The sequence below is a fragment of the Zalophus californianus genome, chromosome 11 (genome assembly GCF_009762305.2).
Source record: "Zalophus californianus isolate mZalCal1 chromosome 11, mZalCal1.pri.v2, whole genome shotgun sequence".
Lineage (NCBI taxonomy): Eukaryota > Metazoa > Chordata > Mammalia > Carnivora > Otariidae > Zalophus > Zalophus californianus.
The window spans coordinates 10351045-10371533 of record NC_045605.1 but is presented as its reverse complement, the minus strand read 5'-3'; the positions used below and the strand labels follow the sequence as shown (position 1 = coordinate 10371533).

At 47.4% G+C, this 20489-nt stretch overlaps 1 protein-coding gene across 7 annotated transcripts in view; it reads right to left on the bottom strand.

The window, feature by feature from the left end:
- TTC12 (tetratricopeptide repeat domain 12) overlaps nt 1-20208 on the bottom strand; it is a 42510-nt gene extending 22302 nt beyond the window's left edge. Inside the window, exons 1-8 of one of the 7 annotated variants that reach the window (XM_027581018.2) lie at nt 20157-20208; nt 18585-18657; nt 11278-11441; nt 10688-10709; nt 9961-10038; nt 9011-9132; nt 4858-4917; nt 532-603 (exon numbers count right to left, since the gene is read on the bottom strand). In XM_027581018.2, the coding sequence (XP_027436819.2) occupies nt 532-603; nt 4858-4917; nt 9011-9132; nt 9961-10038; nt 10688-10709; nt 11278-11441; nt 18585-18642 (576 nt within the window). In that variant the 5' untranslated portion in view covers nt 18643-18657; nt 20157-20208. Of the gene's footprint in view, nt 1-531; nt 604-4857; nt 4918-9010; nt 9133-9762; nt 9844-9960; nt 10039-10687; nt 10710-11277; nt 11442-18584; nt 18658-19759; nt 19764-19908; nt 20132-20156 lie in introns of those variants that run through there. The other 6 variants (XM_027581015.2, XM_027581016.2, XM_027581019.2 and 3 more) reach the window with 6 other exon arrangements.
- Between the last annotated feature and the right edge of the window lie 281 nt (nt 20209-20489).

The window sequence follows — 20489 nt, the reverse complement described above, 5'->3', positions numbered from 1 at the left end:
ATGGAGGGAAGCAGTGCACTACCAATGGGTATAGGGCTTTCGGGGAGGTGACAAAAACGTTCTAAAGCTGTGTGTGATGATGGTTGCACGTCTCTGTGAATACAGGAAAACCCACTGAACTGTACACTTTCCACAGATGAACTGTTTGGTATGTGAAAGATATCTCTTAACAAAGCTGCTGTTAACAATATATAATATCTCAGTGTGTAAATGTATCTGCATGGTTCCTTTTGGGTGGTGAGATTATAAGTGAATTTTGTGTTCATCTCTCTGCAGATGCTCCTCCTGGGGCCAACAGAACACTGCTGGAAGATACTGCAGAAGGGATTCCCAGAGCAGGTGGGACCGTCCCGGACGATACTCAACACTCTCAACATCCTTCCCAACTCAAAGATCTGAAGAGTTACCTTGGAAAATCCTAAAAGGTGGATTAGTTCCTAATCACCTTTGGAGGAACATGGTCCTTCTCCGAGGCGATCTGAAGCATCGTTCTGTGATCACACATTCCCTTCCATTCCTCTCAGAACTTACCACACTGTAGTTCTTCAGGGCCAGGTGAGCTTTTCCCATGTGGAAATATGCTTTTGTGCATTTTTCATCACACTGCATAAAAGAGAATGACTGATCAGATGTTTCAGAAGGTTTGAAGTCATTAGCCACTCCCCTAACTGCCCAGCTAATAGAGGGAAGGCAGAACTCGTGTTCTCAGGACAGCTACCAGGGTTGACAGTTAAAACTTTTCTGTGCATCTGTAGCCAAACTAACTGAAGCCTGCAAGGGGCTCTCTATCAAATTAATTAATGATACTTGCCAGTTTTCATTTCCATTTAATGAGACTCAATCAGGAGACAAACCAGAAACCCTTAGTTGAGAAGAGCTCTTGACCTCACCCAAACATTAGAATCACCGGGGATGCTTACCAAAACCTAGAAGGCCACGCTGAACCCCATACCAATTAAAACTTATACTCTGGGGTAGGGCCCAGGCATGAATAATTTTGTAAGATCCCCAGGAGACATGAGCACTCAGCCAAGCTTAAGGACCATTGGTTTATTAGAAGAGAGGAACATCTACTCTGGGTAAAGAGCTGAGGTCAATGTGACATCTTAGTGGGCCTCGCAAGTTCCTTCCCCACAATAAACCGCACCATATATCCCGGGAACTTACATTCCTGTCACTGAAGATCAGGAGGGATGCCCCCATCAGAAGGCAGGATCAAAACTTATGTGAGGCTACAGCCTTTGCACAGGGGGCCCTGCACGTGCCTGCCGCTAATTATTACCACTCCAGAGAGACCGGCTGACTTCGCACAGTGATGCCAACTACAACTTCTAACATCCAGTTAATTAATCGAACCCTTTTATGTGTGAGGCATTGTGCCAGGGATGCCCTCCAAGGGTCTAGAGTGCAAGCTTAAGAGTCTAAAAAGTCCTGGGTGAATTCCTGGCTTGCTTCTCACCAGAAGTGGGACGTTGGCCAGAACAGCGGCAATCCAGAGTAAAGGGGAAGACTGAAAGAAAAGACAGACGGTGATAGAAGAGGCAGCAATGACTGTCCTACATGGAGAGGCCTTACAGGTGCATCTTCGTGAGCATCATTTCCCGACACGCTGCTAAGTGAATGACGGTAATGACAATGGTACCTTATCCTTGCCATGCGGTTCGTACAAATGATCTCATATAAGCCTTAGAACAACTCCATGAAGTCGATGCCATTATTATCCCCACTGCACATATGAGGAAACTAGGGGCTGGAGTGGCAGAGCTGGGATCTAAAATCTGGCCATCTGACTCCAGGCCCCAAAGGCTACAAACTATACAAATTCTCCTTCAGAAAAGTGCTATAGCAGTCGAGGAGAGGAAAATCCACTGTGAAGCAGCATGGTTTAACAAAGGGCGTGCAGACTACAGGTTTGGGCTGGGTCTCCAAGGATATGGAGAGGTGAAGAGAGAAGGAAGGAGGGAGAATGGGCTGAGCAAGGTCCGGGGATGGGAGAGGACAGGGGGCTTCTGGCCAGGCCAAGGGGCAGGAGCGGGGCAGGGGAGGGTCAGCCTGGAAGGGGCAAGCAAGACAGTGGTTCCATGAGGAGGTCTTGGATTCCAGGCTGGGGGAGGTGAATGAACAGCATGGGGTGCAAGGAAGTTGCTCTGGAGGCAGTACGCAGAACCGACTAGAGGCGGGAAAGGCAGGGACAAGTGAGGGAAGTGAAGCAGTCCTGGAGAATGAGGGGCTAGCCTCTGTCCAGTGGTGGACCCAGGAGAGGAGACAGGAGCCCTGAGGGAGAAGCGGCAGAGAGAAGAAAGGCAGGGAGCCGGGGAGTGAGCCCTGGAGAATCCACAAACAATGAGGTCGAGGGGGCAGGAAAGGAATGGTCCAAAGGAAAGAAAATGCCAGTGCAGTGGCCCATGAAAGCCAAATGTCCCCTGGCCCTTCGCTGGCAGAGCATCAGGGTTACACTGGGGGGCAGAACAAGCGGGGGGCCTCAGAGTCCCCTGTGCACTGGGACTCCGCCCGCCTTGGATGCTGACACAGAGGGCCAGATGGATGTCTCACTGCCCAGCCCGTCTCCTTTGATCATGTGTCAGTGCTCACCAGGATTTTCTCAGGTGAACCCCAGATCCCCCTAAAAGGAGTCCTGTTTTCAGAGAAAGATGGATTTTGTCGTGCAGAAAGAGTTCTGCCAGGAAAGAAAGACTCTGATCCTAATTGAAAGCAGCTTCACTGCCTTATCTTCCCTGACAAGGAACATCAGTCTCGAACTATCATTACATGAGCTTGTCTCTACCCATTCAAAAGTGTCAAAAATATTAAATTGGCATGAAAGTACCAAGACTATTAATAACGGAATACCACTGACATGCATTATTGATATGTTACTTTTAAAGAGAGTGAAACTTTTACGGTTCTGACACAGAGCCAGCCATTGTTAGTTTTGAGAGCTCCTTATACATTTTCCCCTATCCCTCCAAGTGCTTACCCAAGCTTCTTCAATGGGGAGCCTCGCGGGGCATTCCTCAAGACTGGCTGCTGAGGGTCAGAGTTTTTTAATGTCAGCTTTGTTGGGCCTGCTCTGCTTTGGTCTCCCTGCTAATTATTACATTGTGCTTCATTTAATATCCGGCAGTAGGCCAGCATGTCATCCTGAGTCAGCATGAAGACGGTGTGACTGGTCCTTTTCAGATCAGAACAGATACTCCTGGAAGCCCCACAGAAGGGAACCAGATCCACACCCAGGGATTGTGGGGTTTCAGGTTCTGGTGGAGAAGCTGTACAGAGGAGAGGATTCAGAGTACTGGCTTAGGTTGGACCAATGTCAGCTATGTGATCCTGCACAGGTTACTTAATTAATCTCCGAGGCTTGGTTTCCTTATCCAGAAAAATAAGGATAACAGTGGTATCGAGGAGAACAGACCAGAAAGTTGTAATGCTCACGGCCAGCACGCAGCAAACCATGGCTTGTGCTGTTATTGTTGGAAAACGTCCTTGCCTCTCCTCTTACGGAATAGTAGAGAAAACAGCATGATCACATAAAGCGAGAAAGCAGGTTGAGGGACCTATGCTGGGGCTGTGAAGAACCTGATGTCATCAGCTGTGGGCAGTTCTTGTAACTTTAAGACTGTAACGATGTGATGGGACAGGATTTGTGGACATTCTGTTATCTTCTAAGGGATAAAGAAATCACGCACCCCCCCACATCCGTTTTGGAGGATCCCTAGTGTTTTATAAACCATTATTAGCAAAGGTGAGTTCCTAATTCACCCCAGTTTCCCTTGCTTACCCTCTCAGTAAGAAATAAGGGAGGAAGTGTAGCCAATATGCTGCTGTCAAAGCGTGCTCTTACTCTGGGCCACGTTCATTATGCTGGGGTGGGGTGCTATGCTGGAGGGATCTGGGCCATAGGATAAACGTGGCATGTTCTCCTGGCACTTCAGTTTTACTTGATCATAAGTTATTGAAAATAACATGGTGATATTAAGAGATCAATTCCATGGAGTGCAATACAAAACTTGCAAGGATTTTTCAGATAAAACACATGTCTAACAAGAAATGTCATGCTCTCTGCTTCTAGACCCTGCAGGGGCTCACATTTGCTCCATCAGCAGCCCTTCGGTGAGGAAGTCTGAGAAACACTGCCTTGGTTCTCTTCAGTGAGAGCCCCTGTGACAGAGCGCCTTCGCAGAAAGGGAGAGGAAGACTTATTTAAATATTTAATCATCCGAAATAATGTCTCTAAGAAGCGATCATGACATTTCTCTTTTAAAAACTCTGTACTATTTTTCCACCAACGGCCCTTACTTCTCCTCACTTTAAGTGATCTCTCTCGGCAGATTTCAGAGGAAACGCCGTGCACAGCATTAGGAGATCTGCCCGAGACCTGACTGGTCGTCTCCGGGCTGAACGACAGGAATTCTGATTATTCCTCCACGAATATGCCAAATTACTAGGGCTGGAAGAAAAGCACAAACTGATGGGGAAAGACCGCACCACTGCAGAAACCTGGTCCTGTGGCTGGTTCTAGAAACAGAGGGAGGCACTGCCACTGCCACAGGAAGCAGAGTGGCTGGTGACCACAACAGTAAAGGATGAGCCCTTGCAATATAAACCTTGAAAACGCAACACGAAAGGCCACTTCTCTGGAGTACGGACTACGAGCTTGGTGCTTCACACGCATCACCGTGACCCCTAAAACAATCTATGGATCCCACGTTATAGATAAGGAAGGTCAGGGCCTGACTGCAGAGCTCAGAGCCTGGCCCACCACGAAACACCGTCTGCTCTCCTGCGTTCACTTCAGGACCCAGACGCCCAGCCTGGCGAGCCCAACTCCAACACGTGGAAAAGGCTCTCTCTTCTTACCTTCAGAGCCCACTCACAATCCACGACTGCCTTCTGGTAGTCCCTGAGTTTCAGATAAGCCTGCAATGACATAAAGGGCTGTATTCATATGTAATTCTGCGGCACGCAGTCCTCAGGTAACAGTGTAACCAACAGGAATGTTACAGAACCCCAGGGCTAGCAACCATGGACAGCCAGTACCACTGCTAGGACCGAAGGGGCAGGACGAGCCACTGACAAAAGGGAGAGGACAGCTTTGAGAAGGCACTGCCAAGCTGGGGCTGAGGCCTTCAGGAGAGCTGCAGGTGGGAGAATAAATACCCCCACTCTCACTTTCCTCCTTCCTTCTGATCTCACCGGCTGAGCCCAAATGCAATCTAGGAAGCCGGGAAGTCAGGGGACCGGTCCACAGAGGTCAGTCCCCAGAAGGCAGGGCAGAGAAGGATCTGGAAAGGCAAAAGAAAATACCTAGCACACTAAACCCATCCACAAAGGAAGAGGCGGCTTCTAGAGTCTACCCCACTGCGGATGTTCCAGAAGGAAATCAAATGATAAAGGAAATAAAAAAAGATAACAGTAAACGTTGGAGAGAGTAGGAAAATCAGAACTCGCAGACACGGCTGGTGGGAATGTACAATGGTGCAGCCACTTTGGTAGACAGTCTGGCAGTTCTTCAAAGGGTTAAACAGAGTTGCCATATGATCCAGCCACTCCTCGGTGCACACATATGTGCACATAAACACTTGCGTACAAATGCTCATAGCCGCATTATTCATAATAGCCAAAAAGCAGAAATAGCTCAAATGTCCATCAACTGATAAATGGATAAATAAAATGTGGTCCATCCGTACAATGGTGTATTATTTGGCCATAAAAAAGAATGAAGCACTGATACATCCTACAACACGGATGAGCCTTGAAAAAATTTACAAGAAAGAAGCCAGACACAAAAGGAAAAATATTGCACGACTTCATTTATATGAAATGTCCAGGACAGGCAAACATATGGAGACAGAAAGTTGATTCGTGGTGGCCTAAGGCTGAGGGAAGGGGTGGACGGGAGACTGGGGCAGGGGGACCACTTAAAGGGTATGGGGTTTCTCTTTGGGATTATGAAAATGTTCTAGAATTGGTTATGGCGATGGTTGCACAGCTTTGTGAATATACTAAAAACCAATGAATTGTTTACTTTAAATGGGCAAAATGCATGTTATGTCAATTGTATCTCAATAAAGCTTTTACTCAAAAAAGATAAAGTTCTGCTTCTTTCCTCGTAAGCGCAGCAAGAAAGAAGTGATGTAGGTGATGGGCTGACATTTAAGGGTCAGACCATCCCTATGATCTATCGGTGCCAAAAGCCCTGGGGGCCTCTTTTGGGATTCCCCTAGAATGGGGGAAAATCTTGACAATCAAGAATTGATTCAGAATGCTGGGATCCACTCAATGTACACTGAAGAACTCGTGGCACAGAGAGTAATGGAGGGCTGTCTACCAGCAAGCAGAGTGGCTACTCCACCTCTAAGTGAATTACTGATCACAACAGGTGGTCAATACATCCCTTATCAAGTTGAACTAAATAGACTTTAAGCACTCTTCTCTTGGAAAGTTCCCGGGAAGCAGCAATGATCACTCTGGCGTGAAAAAGGAAAACCAGGCACCTGGAGGATAAGAGGTTTTCCCAGAGTCCCCATCAGTCACCCCAACTAGAGCCGATACATGCGTAGGTTTGCCCCTGATCAAAACTGTCTCGGGGCACTGTGACATTCTTAGCCAAAATTCTGCTGAGATATTTACATGGTCAAGCCAATCATGGGGTCAGTGTTGTAACTCCTGGGGGAATCTAAGCATTCATCCCAAGGGAGGAGCAAGTGGGCACTAGCCGGCTAACCAAGTCCAAGTCCTTCCAAGAAAGGAAGCTGCCCTGTGGTGCTTTCATTAACTCAGGTTTTGTACTAATTAAAGAGGATGACGCTTTGAACTGTCTGTTCCATAAAGCCCCATCCCTTCCCCCCAGGGTTTGGGGTTTCATTCAAAAGTCAGAGGATGTGAGGAGGAGACTAGCATCCTTTCAGACAAACAAATGAAGCCACAATTCCATCACATTGTTACTCAGGAGACATACAGACTCTGAAAATGCATACGTGGGCTTCAACAATTTGTCTACACAGCCTTTTACTTTTTCTTTTCTTTCTTCCTTTTGGTTTTTCTTTTTCTTTTTTTTTTTTTAAGCTTGGATTCAACACCCTATAAATTCCCTGTTCTCTTTTGCTTTTCCACATTTTAAAAAGAACTACTTTTCCAAATGGCAATTAAACTCCTGATTTATCTCAATTACACCAGCAATCTATTGATCATAACATTAACTCCAGGAGAAAAACAGAGTGATGAAAGGGTAGGTTTTTTTCTCTAGCAAGCAGCAACACTCAATTCACAGGGTCCTTATTAAGTGTTTTCTAACACTGCACGCAAACAGGGGAAGCATTTTAAAAATAGTCAAGGGTGATTTGGTGGTTCATAACACCAGGCAGCACATTTTGTATTTATTTGTCTCTGAATAAGCTTTCTCTTCAGGAAGGCTGGGAAGAATTACTTCCTCAAAGCTTTTCATTACATTTGCTTATTTTTATCCACACCCATTCTTAATGTGATTCTCCAGAACCTAATCAAAGTGCTGCTGAAACTTGCCGCTTACAGTAAGTATGTAACTAATTTAGATGGATCGGGGTACAAACCATCTGAATTAGATGGAAGTCTGAATTACATAACATTTTAAAAGCAATTCAATTTTACTACTTTCAAATAACTTCAAAGTAACAAGACTGAAAAAGCATCAGTAGGTAAATGTTTTGGAGACCAAATCTGGTGAAAAGTAAAAAGGAATTATAATTATTATATTAATTGCTTGCATTTGAATGTTCCTTTCAAAGTGTCAACAGAAACTTAATTCCCTTAAATGGACTGACTGTTCCTCCAGTGTTATGTAACTTAAGAGGATTTATTAAACATCTATTATAAATAAAGCATTGGTGGGGGGGAGTATATGGAAAAGTTTATAATCTCGTTAGGGTGATGAAATGCACACCGTTAGGCCAACCTCTGGCCATTTTATTTATCAAATTCACTCCCTTATATCAATTTTCCTCCAGAAATGGGGCTAAGTGGTACCTCAACTCTAGTCTGATTTACCCAAACTGCTGAACCACTGAGGTTACACTGTGCTTGGACTTATTTATCATTAAATCGCCATCACTCCCCAGACTTTGTGGCCTCCAAACGTCCTGTTTCTTGCTTTCGACGTTCTTCCTCAACCTCTCACGGCAAGACATTCTTGATCCTGAGTTACAGAAATTGGAGCTGATGAGAGTTCCTCCTGTCAATGACACAGTGTCAAGTGCAGCTCACACAGGTCCTGCTGATGTCTCCTGACCATCGGATAATCATGCCCACGGATCCGCCACTTCCTCAGGTCTAAGCTACAGGGAGCTCTGCCACACACAGGCTCAAGTGCTTTTAAAGACAAGGCCACACGTGATGTTTTTGTTTCAACTGAGAACTACCAACCTTGTCCCTTCATTAATAGATGATAAAATCTGAGTGATGGTTTTTACCTGGTGTCCCACGAAACGGAGCTCATCTGTGATATAAAACGGAGGCATAAGGGAGTTCAGAAACTCAACATTTCTGAGAAATCGGGTCCAGGCCCATCAGCTATCCAGCTGACTCAGGTCACAGAATCTTACTCCAACCGGGACCGATCCAATGAGTAAGAAGTAACCCTGAGGAGTTCAGGCTACCGGCAAAAGGGGGCTGGCCAAACCCAGCGATGGCAGGATCGGTTCTCATAGGTTGTTTCACTCAGTCGCTTTACCCTCAGTGGTATGTGGGAGCTGACTTACACTGCACAGGGGACTGGTTATGTGTAGCTCTTCCCAAGTCCTCCTCCTGTCATCGAAAGTTGGTGGCTTGAAATTGGACCACGGTGAGAGCACTGACACCACGGAAAGTGGCAAATGGCCCCTAGACATCAGCTTCCCCCACCCCCCCCCCGCCAGAGTCGGCTGCTAAACACCGACGGGCACACCACTGCTACCATCTGGTCTCATCTTTGGTTTCACAAGTTCCATGGCTGCTGTCCCCTATGAAAACGCCATGGACACAGTGTTGGCCCACTGACCTGGGCCCGGTTGGTGTAGAGCACCTTCATGTCCTTCAGCTTGTCCAGACCCTCACTGTAGCACACGATGGCTGCTTCGTAGTCCCCTCTGGCAAAGGCTTCATTCCCCTTTTCTTTCAGGGCTGGGAGAACAGAAGTCACACAGGTGAGCTCTCCCCACACACTGGAAAATTCTCTCACTTTATTCCCCTGACTTTGCAGTTCCACTTTGGAGGTCATAGCCTCCATCAGTCCAAAGGAAACCTGTCACTTACTTCTCTGCAGACATTTCACGATCAGCCTCCTTAAGGGCTTTTTCTCCAAACCCATCCCAAGTCGCCCAAATAGCTTCTCAGAAAAAGTAAATGTTTCTGGCGCAAAACTCAGAACCTCTCCAAGCGTGCCACAAAGACCAAGTCTATATACTGAACGTCTCAGAGGGCCAAACAGGTCACTTTCTAGCACACGTTGGGAGCGGTCAGACCTGCAGCACGCCCACCACTGGGGGCGCGCAAGTGCCGGACGCACCCTGCGCATGCGCCGCACCCGCCACGCGCACAAGCCCGTGTCTCTCCCTTCGTCTCTCCTCTCCCTTCTCTCGTTTGTTCTCTCGTTTCGTTTTTCGTTTTCACTTTTTCGTCTGTGCCTCAGGCCTGCCCACGGTACCTCCCCCTTCCGTCCCTCCCTCCTGTCCGAGCATCGCTCAGGACGCTCAGTCGGATTGCTCAGTCCATCCGTACGCTTTAGAAAGCGGCCTGGCGGCGGCGGCTCACCGAGCGCTCCGTCTTGCTCCCGGCCCGCGACAGCGGGGACACGGACAGACACCACTGCTTGGCCAGGTTCCGCTGCCTCGAGCCCGTTACGAACCCCCTGACTGGGAATCTCGCTGTCCTCAAGTATCAGCAGGCACACTCACGATCTTTCTAGCACAAATCATCCCAGCTCTTGGAAAAGTGAAGACTGACAATTACCATCTGCTAAGACTTTGTTTTCCTTTCTTCTCCTGGCACGTTCTTTTGCATCCAACTCCATAGATGCCAAGAAGGCTTCTGACAGCAGAGTAATTTCAAGTATTTAGGAGAAAAATCCAAATACTATAATCAGCTCTTTAGTTCAAATTCAGAAGAAAGCTTCTTTAGAGCTTTAGAGCCACACATCTCATGCATACATATGTAGGCGCGCGCGGGCGCGCGCGCGCACACACACACACACACACACACACACACACACACACACACACACACATTCTGAAGCAACTAAATGACATTTTCTTAATTTGACATGAAACGGTAATCTGTGTGATGTATTATTATACATGATGGCTACGTCTGTGCTTCAAATTTGAATTATGTCTTTTAAAAGAGTTTTTCTTTAAAGGCACACTTTTTTGTTCCGTTTAGCATAATGAGCTTCTGAGCTGGGCAACAGAGAAGCCACCTAGATCCCTTGAGCAGCTAAGAGTAAAGTGGATACAGAATTACTGAATTCAGTTTACAAACAACTGGCCAGGAGAAAATAGAGGAAAGCCTTTGAGTGCTGTCCCCTCTGACTAGTAAGAGAATTGGCTGGTCTGTAGGTTTCTGTTCATGGTGGTTTGTCAGCCCAGAGGCTATAATCTAAGGGTCTGGAAGCTACAATCAATAAACACGGATCCTAAATAAATAATACACATTAGGGGAAGAGAGATGCTGTCCTTACCTGAGTTTATCTCATCTGCATTCTGCAGGGCACAGGTTATCATGAAAGCAAAAAAAAACAAAAAAACAAAAAAACAAAAAACAAATTTCAAAAAACACTCTCTGATTTATAAGTGTACGAACCAAGAAGGAAGATCCATTACAAGTGGGGAGTATGGTCAATTCCTCTGACCATCAATACTGAAGGACCCAAAATTCACAGGGCTTGCTTTAAATCAGGAGATATGATTATAGGTACAGTTGTTATGGGGTGAGCAGGTCAAGGGACCCCAACTATGGCTGTATGAGTTGGAAATCTGAGGCAGAACATATTACCTTTACAGTACAGCTTAAATATTGGTCACAAACTCAGGGGTTGGGGAGGCCAAATTTTCATTAAAATAAACCCATTGTTTACAGATGACACAGAAAGACAAAGAAAAAAAAATCAGAGTTTATACTTCTTTTTGGAAAATAAATCTAGTGAATCTAAAAAACAAAAGACTATTTCAGCCTCCCCAGACAGTGTGAGATTAAACTACCACTTCCTCTGCTTCAAGGCAGCCCTCTCCTCTGGATCTACTTATAGAACTCTGTAATAGAAAAAGAAACCTCCGTAGGAGCTCGTGGAGGACTGATCATGGTCTTGTTCAGGGTGGTCCGGCATCCGTCCTCCTCTTGGACTTCCTCTGTAAGCAGTAGTCTCTCCTCTGTCTCCAGGATAGCTCTCTGTTGGACAAGCGGGTCATCAGAATTCATCTCCTGGATTAAGCTGGCTGGAGGAGAAATCAAATGTGAATCATCAAACGAGGTTTTCAAAAGGAAAGACTCCACTTACTAGAAAGAAAGGTGTAGAACATTCATGGAGAAGAACTTTTGTTTCTCTGGCTTTGTTGAGATATGATTGACATACAACATTGTGTAAGTTAAAGGCACACAAGTGTGATGATTTGATTCACATGTCTATTGTGAAGTGAACCCACAATGAAGTGAGTTAGCTCATCCATCTCCTCATGTAATCACAATATTTGTGTATGTGGTGAGAATATTTAAGATCTCTTATTAACTTTCAAGTATAAAATACAATATTTTGTAAAGATTTATTTATTTATTTTAGAGAGCGAGCGATTATGGGGGGGGGAGAGAGAGAATCTTAAGCAGACCGAGCGCGGACTGTGAAGCCTGACACAGGTCTCGATCTCATGACCCTGAGATCACAACCTGACCCCAGATCAAGAGCTGGATGCTTAAGTGAATGCACCACCCAGGTGCCCCAGTATAAAATACAGTATTGACTATAGTCACCATGTTGTACATTAGATCCCCTGAACTTACTTATTTTATAACTGAAGTTCATATGCTTTGACCAACATCTCCCCATTTCTTTGTTTTCCCTCCAGTTTCATTGAGAGGTAACTGACACATCACTGTCTTAAGTTTTAGGCATACTGCGTGATCGTTTGAGTTACATGTGTTGTGAAATGATTACAATAGGTTCAGCTAACATCCACCTTTTCTTAGAGATAGGATTAAAAGAAAAAAAGGGGAAAAAGTCCTCCCCTTGTGATGAGAACTCTCAGGGTTTACTTTTTTGACAACTTTCCTGTCTATCCTACAGCAGAATCAGCTGTGGTCACTGGGTTCTGCATCACGTCCCCGGGACTTACTTATCTTGTGGCGACCTTGGTGCCTTTTGGCCACCCCCCTCCCATTGCCCCTGCCCCACCTTCAGCCTCTGGGAACCACCCAAGTCTGATGTCTTTATGAGTTTTTTTAGATTCTACATATAAATGAGATCATATAAGTATTTGTCTCCTCTGACTTATTTCACTTAGCACAATGCTTTCGAGGTCCATCCATGTTGTCACAAATGGTAGGATTTCCCCATTGTTTATGAATGAATGATATTCCATTGTTTATATGCACCACAATTTCATTACGTGTTCATTCATAGATGGACACTTCAGTGTTTCCACGTCTCGGCTACTGTAAATAATACTGCTATGACCCTGGGGGTGCAGATATCCTTTTCCAGATAGTGTTTCCATTTCCTTTGGATATACTCCCAGAAGTGGAATTACTGGATTGTAGGGTAGCTCTATTTTTAATTTTTGGAGGAACCTCCATACGGTTTTCCACATGGCTACACCCATTTGCATTCCCCCCCACCGTGCACAGGGCTCCCTTTTCCCTACACCCTCTCCAGCATCTTTTGTCTCTTCTCTTTCTGATGATGGCCAGGCTGAAAGGCACACGGTGATGTCTCAGTGTGGTTTTAATTTGCATTTCCCTAATGACTAATGATGTTGAACATCTTTTCATGTACTGTGGGCTTTTCATATTATTTTCTTTGGAGAACTGTCTATTTGGGTCCTTCATCCATTTTTTACTCAGGTAACCTGGTGTTTTTTGTTTTGTTTTGTTTCTTTGTATTGAGTTGTATGAGTTCTTCATATATTTTGGATATTAACCCTTTATCAGATACATGGTTTGCAAAGAGTTTTTCCCATTCCTTAGATTATCTCTTCCCTTTTTAAAGATTTTATTTATTTATTTGAGAGAGAAAGAGAGTGCGAGTGAGAGAGAGAGAGCACGAGAGTGGGGTGAGGGGCAGAGGGAGAAGCAGACTCCCCGCTGAGCAGGGAGCCTGACGTGGGATTCGATCCTGGGACTTTGAGATCATGACCTGAGCTGAAGGCCGATGGTCAACCGACTGAACCACCCAGGCACCCCCTCTTCCCTATTCTTAAAGAAGGTTCTGCATGGAAAGCAAAAGCTAAAGCTATTAGAACCAATGAGAAAAAAAAAATTAAAAACAGGATTTGTTTTGCCTGGAAGAAGCTGCAGGAGAATTTTACTGTGGCCTTCAAATCACAGTTTCAAGCTACTTATTTAATCCAACAACAATTTATGGAGAGCTTATTACGAGTTAGATATTATGCAGAATGCTACAGATAACAAGGATGAATAAAAGAGACACTGATTTTTGAAGAGCTTCCAATCCTGTGTAGGAGAAAAACAGGTACACTTAGGCCGCCCAGAGGTCACCAAACAGCCCTTCAAGCGATCCTGCCCTCAGTTCACTGCCCGCTCAGCTGAGATCCCATGATCCATCCTGTCTACGCGCTGAACCCTCTTGCCCTCCCACCCCACCTGCCACACAGAACTCCAACTCCAAACCCAACTCCCCACTTCTCCAGGCCTTTAGGACAGATGCGGAGGACTGATAAAGACAGATGGACACCAGGGAGAACTGGTCCTAACTCAACTGGCTGGTCGATGGTACCCAGCAATCCTGTTAGCCTCGTACGCTTCAGACACCAAATCTAATGCGTGTTTTCCCCCCCCACCACCCTGCAATTCTGAGACCCCCTGGGTGTCCCACAATTCAACGCAATTCTGACACCATTGCCCTGAGATAGTGTCAGATCCCACAAGTTAAGGGCTGAGTCCTGTGAGACTGCCCACTCCCCACCCCCCAATTCACATGCTCGTCCAGGCTGTCTGTGCTTCTGACCTCACGGCTAAATCAGAGGGTCCTACAACCTCCTCCTCCTCTGGTTTGATTAATTTGCTAGAGTGGCTCACAGAACTCAGAGAAACATTTTACTTAGGAGCTCATCAGTGTATTATAAGAGGATATAACTCAGGAAGAGCCAAATGGAAGGGATGTATAGGGCATGGTATGTGGGAAGGGGGCACGGAGATTCCAGGCTCTCTGAGCGCACCCCTCTGCCAAAATCTACAACTTGGAAGCTCTCTGATCCTGGTCCTTTTGCGGTTTTAGGGAAGCATCATTACATAGGTCTGATTTAAAAAAATTATTGGCCATTGGCGATCAATTCAACTTCCGGCCCCTCTCCCTTTCCCAGGGGGTTGAAACTTTATCACAGGGTTGGTTCCCTGGCAACCAGCCCCAATCTTCAGGTTCCAAAAGTCACTCATCAACATAAGCGCAGGTGTGATTGAAAGGGGTATGTTATGAATATAAAGATGCCTTTATCTGTCTGATCACTTAGAAGTTCCAAGGGTTTGGGGAGCTCTTTGCCAGGCACAGGGACAAAGAACAAGTATTTATTTCTTACTATAAATCACAGCATTACACCCAAACAAGTCATCCTATCCTTCTCCCACGGACTTTAAAAAACTGCCTCCAACCAAAGGAGCCCTTGTGCACTGTCGGTGGGAATGCAAATTGGTACAGCTACTGTGGAAAACAGTTTAGAGGTTCTTCAAAAAATTAAAACCAGAATTACCATATGATCCAGTAATTCTACTACTGGGTATTTCCCCAAAGAAAACAAGAACTAATTTGAAAAGATATATGCAGCCTTGTGTTTCTTGCAGCCTTATCTACAATAGCCAGATATGGACTATCACTCAGCCACAAAAAAAGAATGAGATCTCGCCATCTGCAACAGCGTGATGGAGCTGGAGTGTACAACGCTAAGCGAAACCTGTCAGAGAAAGACAAATACCATATGACTTGGTTCATGTGGAATTCAAGAAACAAACGGAACAAAGAAAAAAGGAGACAAACAAAAAACCAGACTCTCAAGGACACACGACGAACTGGTGGTCGCCCTCCTACTTCCCTGGCCATTGCTTTTGGTCTCCTTCGCTTGTTCCTGCTCTCCCTGTCCTGCCTACCTTCTCAACTGTGTGAGTCCCAAGGTTGTGCCTGAGCCATCTGTTCTTTTTTGGGACCATTCCCCCAGGTAGTCCTGTTCTCTCCCATGGTTCTAAATGCCATTTATATGCCAGGGCCTCCTAAATGGACATCCCCAGCCCTATTCTCTCCTAGGCTCGGACTCGCAAAGCCAACTGCCCTCTGAACGTCTTCACTGCGATGTCTTGCTCGCCAATCCTGCCCTGCCCGTCTTCTTTCCCCTGAGACTGTTCCTCCCCCAAACGTCCCCTCTCGCAGCAGATGGTCCAACCACTGCCAAGTTTGGGCATTCGACCCCAAACTTTCAGGACTCATTCTTGAGTCTTCGTTCTCCCTCTGTCCTCGCAGCCATCAAACTCTCAAGCTTGCCAAGTAAATCCTAAATATATCTCAAGTCCGTTTACTCGTGCCCATTTCTGCTGCTACAGCAGCAGACCCAGCCTGTCTCTTTTCCCTGGAGCGCCGGAACCGCCTGCTGACGGGGCTGCCAGCATCTGTTCTCCTATCCCCTCCATGTCCTCGTCCCGACATCCATGCCGTGGTCAGAGCGACTTTTCTAAGGTAGAAATCTGATCACGTCCCTGCGCTGAGTCAACCCTCCAACTGCTCGCAGGGTAGACATGAATTCCCCACTGTGGCTTCCAAGGTCCTCCCTGATCCAGCCTTTCTTGACTCACATGGGACCCTTCTCTCCGTGATCTCTTCTCTCCAGCCGTACAGAGCTTTCTATGCTTCCAGGTTCTTAAAAGCACCATGTTCTCGAACTCCCGAGGCTTTCCTACCTACTTTCTCCCCACTTAGAATCTTCCTTTGCCCTCCCCCCAGTGCCCAACTCTTACTCACACTTCAGATTTTTTGCTTAAATCTCCTATTTCAGGGAAGCCTTAAACAACTCCTGTAAAGGACTGTAGTGTGGTCCCCACCCCATTCACACGCTGATGCCCCCCGCAGTGTGACTGTCCTGGCAGAGAGCCTTTAAAGGCATAATTAAGGTTAAATGAGGTCATCAGGATGGGGCCCTAAACCAACTGGACCGTCCGTGGTCCTTGTAAGAAGAGCAAGAGACCCCAGGGATGTGTACACGCAGAGCAAAGACCACGTGGGGACACAGTGGGAAGGCAGCAGGCCTCCAAGCCAAGAGGAAAGGCCTCGGGAGAAATCAAACCTGCCCACGCCCGGATCCTGCACTTCCAGAACCGTGGAAAGGAAATTTCTGCTGCTCAGTGGTATGTTGTTACAGCAACCCAACCAGACCAACACAACTTGTAACCTGAGTGAGTGTCTCCTGCACTTTGCAAATCTCTCTTCGTATCACATGTCACACTGGAGGCTGGTTGTTCTGTATCTGTCCTCTGCACTGGGCTGTAGACACCAGGAGGAAACCTAAGTCTTGGTTATTGTTACTGCAGTCTCCAGAGCCTAGCACAACTAGATACACGGCAAGAGCCCAGGAAATGAGTACCTAGAACCTATACACGGGGCTACACAAATTTAAACTAATTATAAATGAAATGCCATGAGAAACTCAGTTCCTGGGTAGCACCAGCCACCTTTCAAAGGCTCACGGCTGCGTGCAGTTACCGGTGGTCACAGCGGCCAGTGTAGCCTGTAGGGCATTTCCAGCACCACAGAGAGTTCTATGGGCCAGTACTGGTATAAATGGCACCCAAAGGAACTCTGAGCCTGAATGAAAGTGAGCCAGGTAAAGAAAGATGGGGAGGCAGAGGGAACAACAAAGGCAGCGTGCAGAGCGTGAACCATCGGGGGACGTGTGGGCAACGAGAAGCAGTCTGCTGCCGTTTGCTGAGTGTGAGGTAGGGAGAGGCGAGGGGTAAGGACAAGGTCAGGGGAGGACTTAAGTCCTGAGGAGAGCTTGAAGTTTATTGTGGCTGCAGAGAGGATCCAAGCAGAGAAATGTCTGGGTCAGATTTGCATTTTAGATACATTACTCTGTGGGGAGCGTAAGCCTGGAGGCAGGAACAACAATCAGGGGGTTGTTGAAATTGTCTGGGTCGGAGAACCAGAACAAAGGGAGGGGCGGGGAGGACAGAGCCCGAGAAGGAGCTAAACTTGACGGCTGATTGAATGTAGGCTGAGAGCTGGCAGGAGTCCAGGGTGACTTGGAAACTTCCAGCCCGTGGTACCACCCCCAAGACTAGCCTGAAGGGGAAGGCAGGAGAAGCAGGCTTTACTGGGGAGGAAGACGGGGTAGAGCAATGATCAACTGGCTTTTGGACCCACGGAGTCTGCGGTGTCCGTGGGGTACAACGGAGAGTACAGCGGCCAGAGTCTGGGGCTCTGCAGAGAAGGCTGGGCGGCCAACAGGGATGTGGGGGTGGTGAGTAAACAGGCTGTAGGAAACATCACGTGCCTGGACTACACCCCCTGAAGAGGAAGGTGAGCGGCAGGCTGGCCAAGGCCGGAAGTCCGCAGAACAACATTCAGGGATGGGCGGGGGTCGGGGGGGTGGGGCTGTGGATGGACACAGGGAACAGGTTGTGGATGTGTCTTGTATCAAGTGACCCCAACTATTTTTAAAACGATTTTAATTCTTTGGACCCATACAGCCTGCTGCAAGGAGCAATTTCAACATATTTCTATTTGATGTGTAAGGTTGGTTTGATTGTTGGTTTGTTTGTTTCCATCACCACACAAGCTCCCTGAAGTCTGAATAGGAAAGCAGCTGCTTTGGAATCTCTTGAATGCGATTTGTGTGATCAGAGGATGTCCTCTGAGATCCCACCTGTCTGAGCTGGGGAAGGAGGGGTCTTCCTGCCTAGAAGCGGAGAGACAGGATCATGACAACCATGAACCGTCCATGTAATTAGACCCTGAGGGAAAGCCATTTGATTTTGCTTTTGCAGCTCCAAATCAGAAATGGCTCTGCCCTAAGACGAGGGATTCCACGCTGATCAGCGAGGTTCCTAAATGATCTCGAAGGGAACAGCTAGGCTCTTTTGACCTGAATTCTACATGGAAGGGGATAAAATATGGAGGAGAGCTGTCAGCCTCAATTCCAACCACAATGTTAACGGCTTCCCCGATACCAATTAGCAGCCACAAAATACCACCCCAGGCTCTAATATTACTTGCTTCTCAATACCCTTTCTGCTTAATTTCAATTACATTTTCTCTTAGAGTCATAAACCTATCAGGCAGCCCAGGAACTAACTTAGAGTGATCATTTCTCTCCAGTCACTCCACCTCGCAAGCGTAGAATTTAATTTGTTTATGATTTACTGGTACTTACTGATTTCATCCACATTTTTAAGAAATTTCTGCAAATCTTTCTCGTGATCGTCAGCCATTGTCAACCAGAATACCTGGGGGAGGCAGCATAAGTGATGAAAATTAGTAATAATAAAACACTAAGCAGAATGTGTCAGGCTCATTAGCCTTCTAAAACTAAGAGCCAAGTGATTATTTTTAAGATGGATTTGTGTTCGTAAATGTCACGAATAACAGCAGGGTGATCTATTTCACTCTGACTGCTATTAAGGCCAAGGGATACTCATTATTTGTGGTGATGCTTCTGGCAGGCTGTCAGCCCTCCCTCCACTGGGAGAACTGCTCTGCAAAATGTTCCTCCAAAGCCAACATCCACCGCTGTGATTCAGGGACCTGGAGAAAGGAGGCCAGGAGGACAGAAGCTGACAGGCTGGCAGGAATGGAGGAGGGCACCAACGCTTGACTTTGATCATGATAGGCCCGCCCAGCCAGAAGCCTGGATCTGGCTGTGTGACTGGTCACCAGGAGCCGGAGAATTTGCATTTAACTGTTCAAACTTGTTTAAAATATAAGCCTCTGGCTTGTTTCTGAGGAGTGAAGAGGAGCTAAACATTGACTGAAGGGATCAGAACTTGATGAAACTGTGCACTGGCCTCTCTTCTCCTCTCCAGGCACTTTAGGTTTATTACTTCTCAGTGGTTTGTGAGTAATCAGGCCTCACAGTATACCCAGGGGTTCCCGAAGTTCACCCACAGGCCATAAAAAACCATGCGAAAACTCATTAAATATACAGACTCCTCAGCTTTAGCGCCAAAGCTTCTCGGTCAACCTGCCAGGGGGCCCGGGAAGGGACAGTTTTAAAACTCTCTTGGGGGTTATTCTGATTGACGGCTAGGTTTAGTCGTAGTGCAGTCGTGTAAGCACCTCTAACTGGAAATTTGAACTCTGCCACAAACAAGGTGGGAGTTATTGGACTCTGAGACTCTACCAGTTACAACAAGCTGTGTGACCTCAGCTAAAGTCACCAACCTCTCTGCGCCTAACTCATTCTATGGAAATGGTAATACGAACCGAACCGAGAGGGCTCCCTGGGGGTTAACTGAAAGCACCAGGCACGCAGTGTGGTAAATGCGAGGCACCCTTATCTACAAAACGGGGGTGGGAACGTGTGGCTTAACTAAATGAGCGATAGGGTACCTTCCAGCTCTAACATATTAAGGCTCCCGCGGAACTGAGGCCTAGTGAAGCGAGCTGACTTGCCCAAGTTTGCCGGGGCAGAAGGAAGGCTCAGCACTGGCCCGGGCAGGCGCAGGGGTATAAGGAGGCGCGCCCCGCGCCGAACCCACCGCGAGACAAGGGACCAGCTCGCCTGGACTCCCCGCCCCGCCCGGCGCAGAGGGGCGGGGCCGACGGCACCGTTGCCCGGCAACCACTCCGCAGCGTCCACCGGTTCCCGTGCCCAAAGCGGAGGACCCAGCCCGCGGCCGATACCGTCCCATCTGGTGGGGCGCACACCAGCGTCCTCTCCTCCGCGCTAACGGCCAGATCAGGACCACATCCCAGGGCAGACCCCGGGCCTCCCCGCCACACTGACCTGACACGCCCAGGGCCGGACAGGAAATGGCGGCTGTGGGCGGGCAGTGACTGACCGGGGACGTGACCAATGGTGGGGCGTGGCCAAGGATAGGGGCGGGGCTAGGGCTGGGAGTGGGCGGGGCTAGGGCTGGGAGTGGGCGGGGCCCCGAAGCTCAGGTTCTGGAGCTGGCGCGCCGCCGCTGGTTCTTGGCGGAGCTGGGGCCCGGGCCAAGGATGGGGAGCAGAAGCTCAGAGTGACCCGCGCTGGTCCCTGAGTCAGCACCAGGTTTTCGCCTCTTTCTAATAAGGAGGGGGTATCACTCCCATTAGGTTACTATCCCTGTCCCAAAAA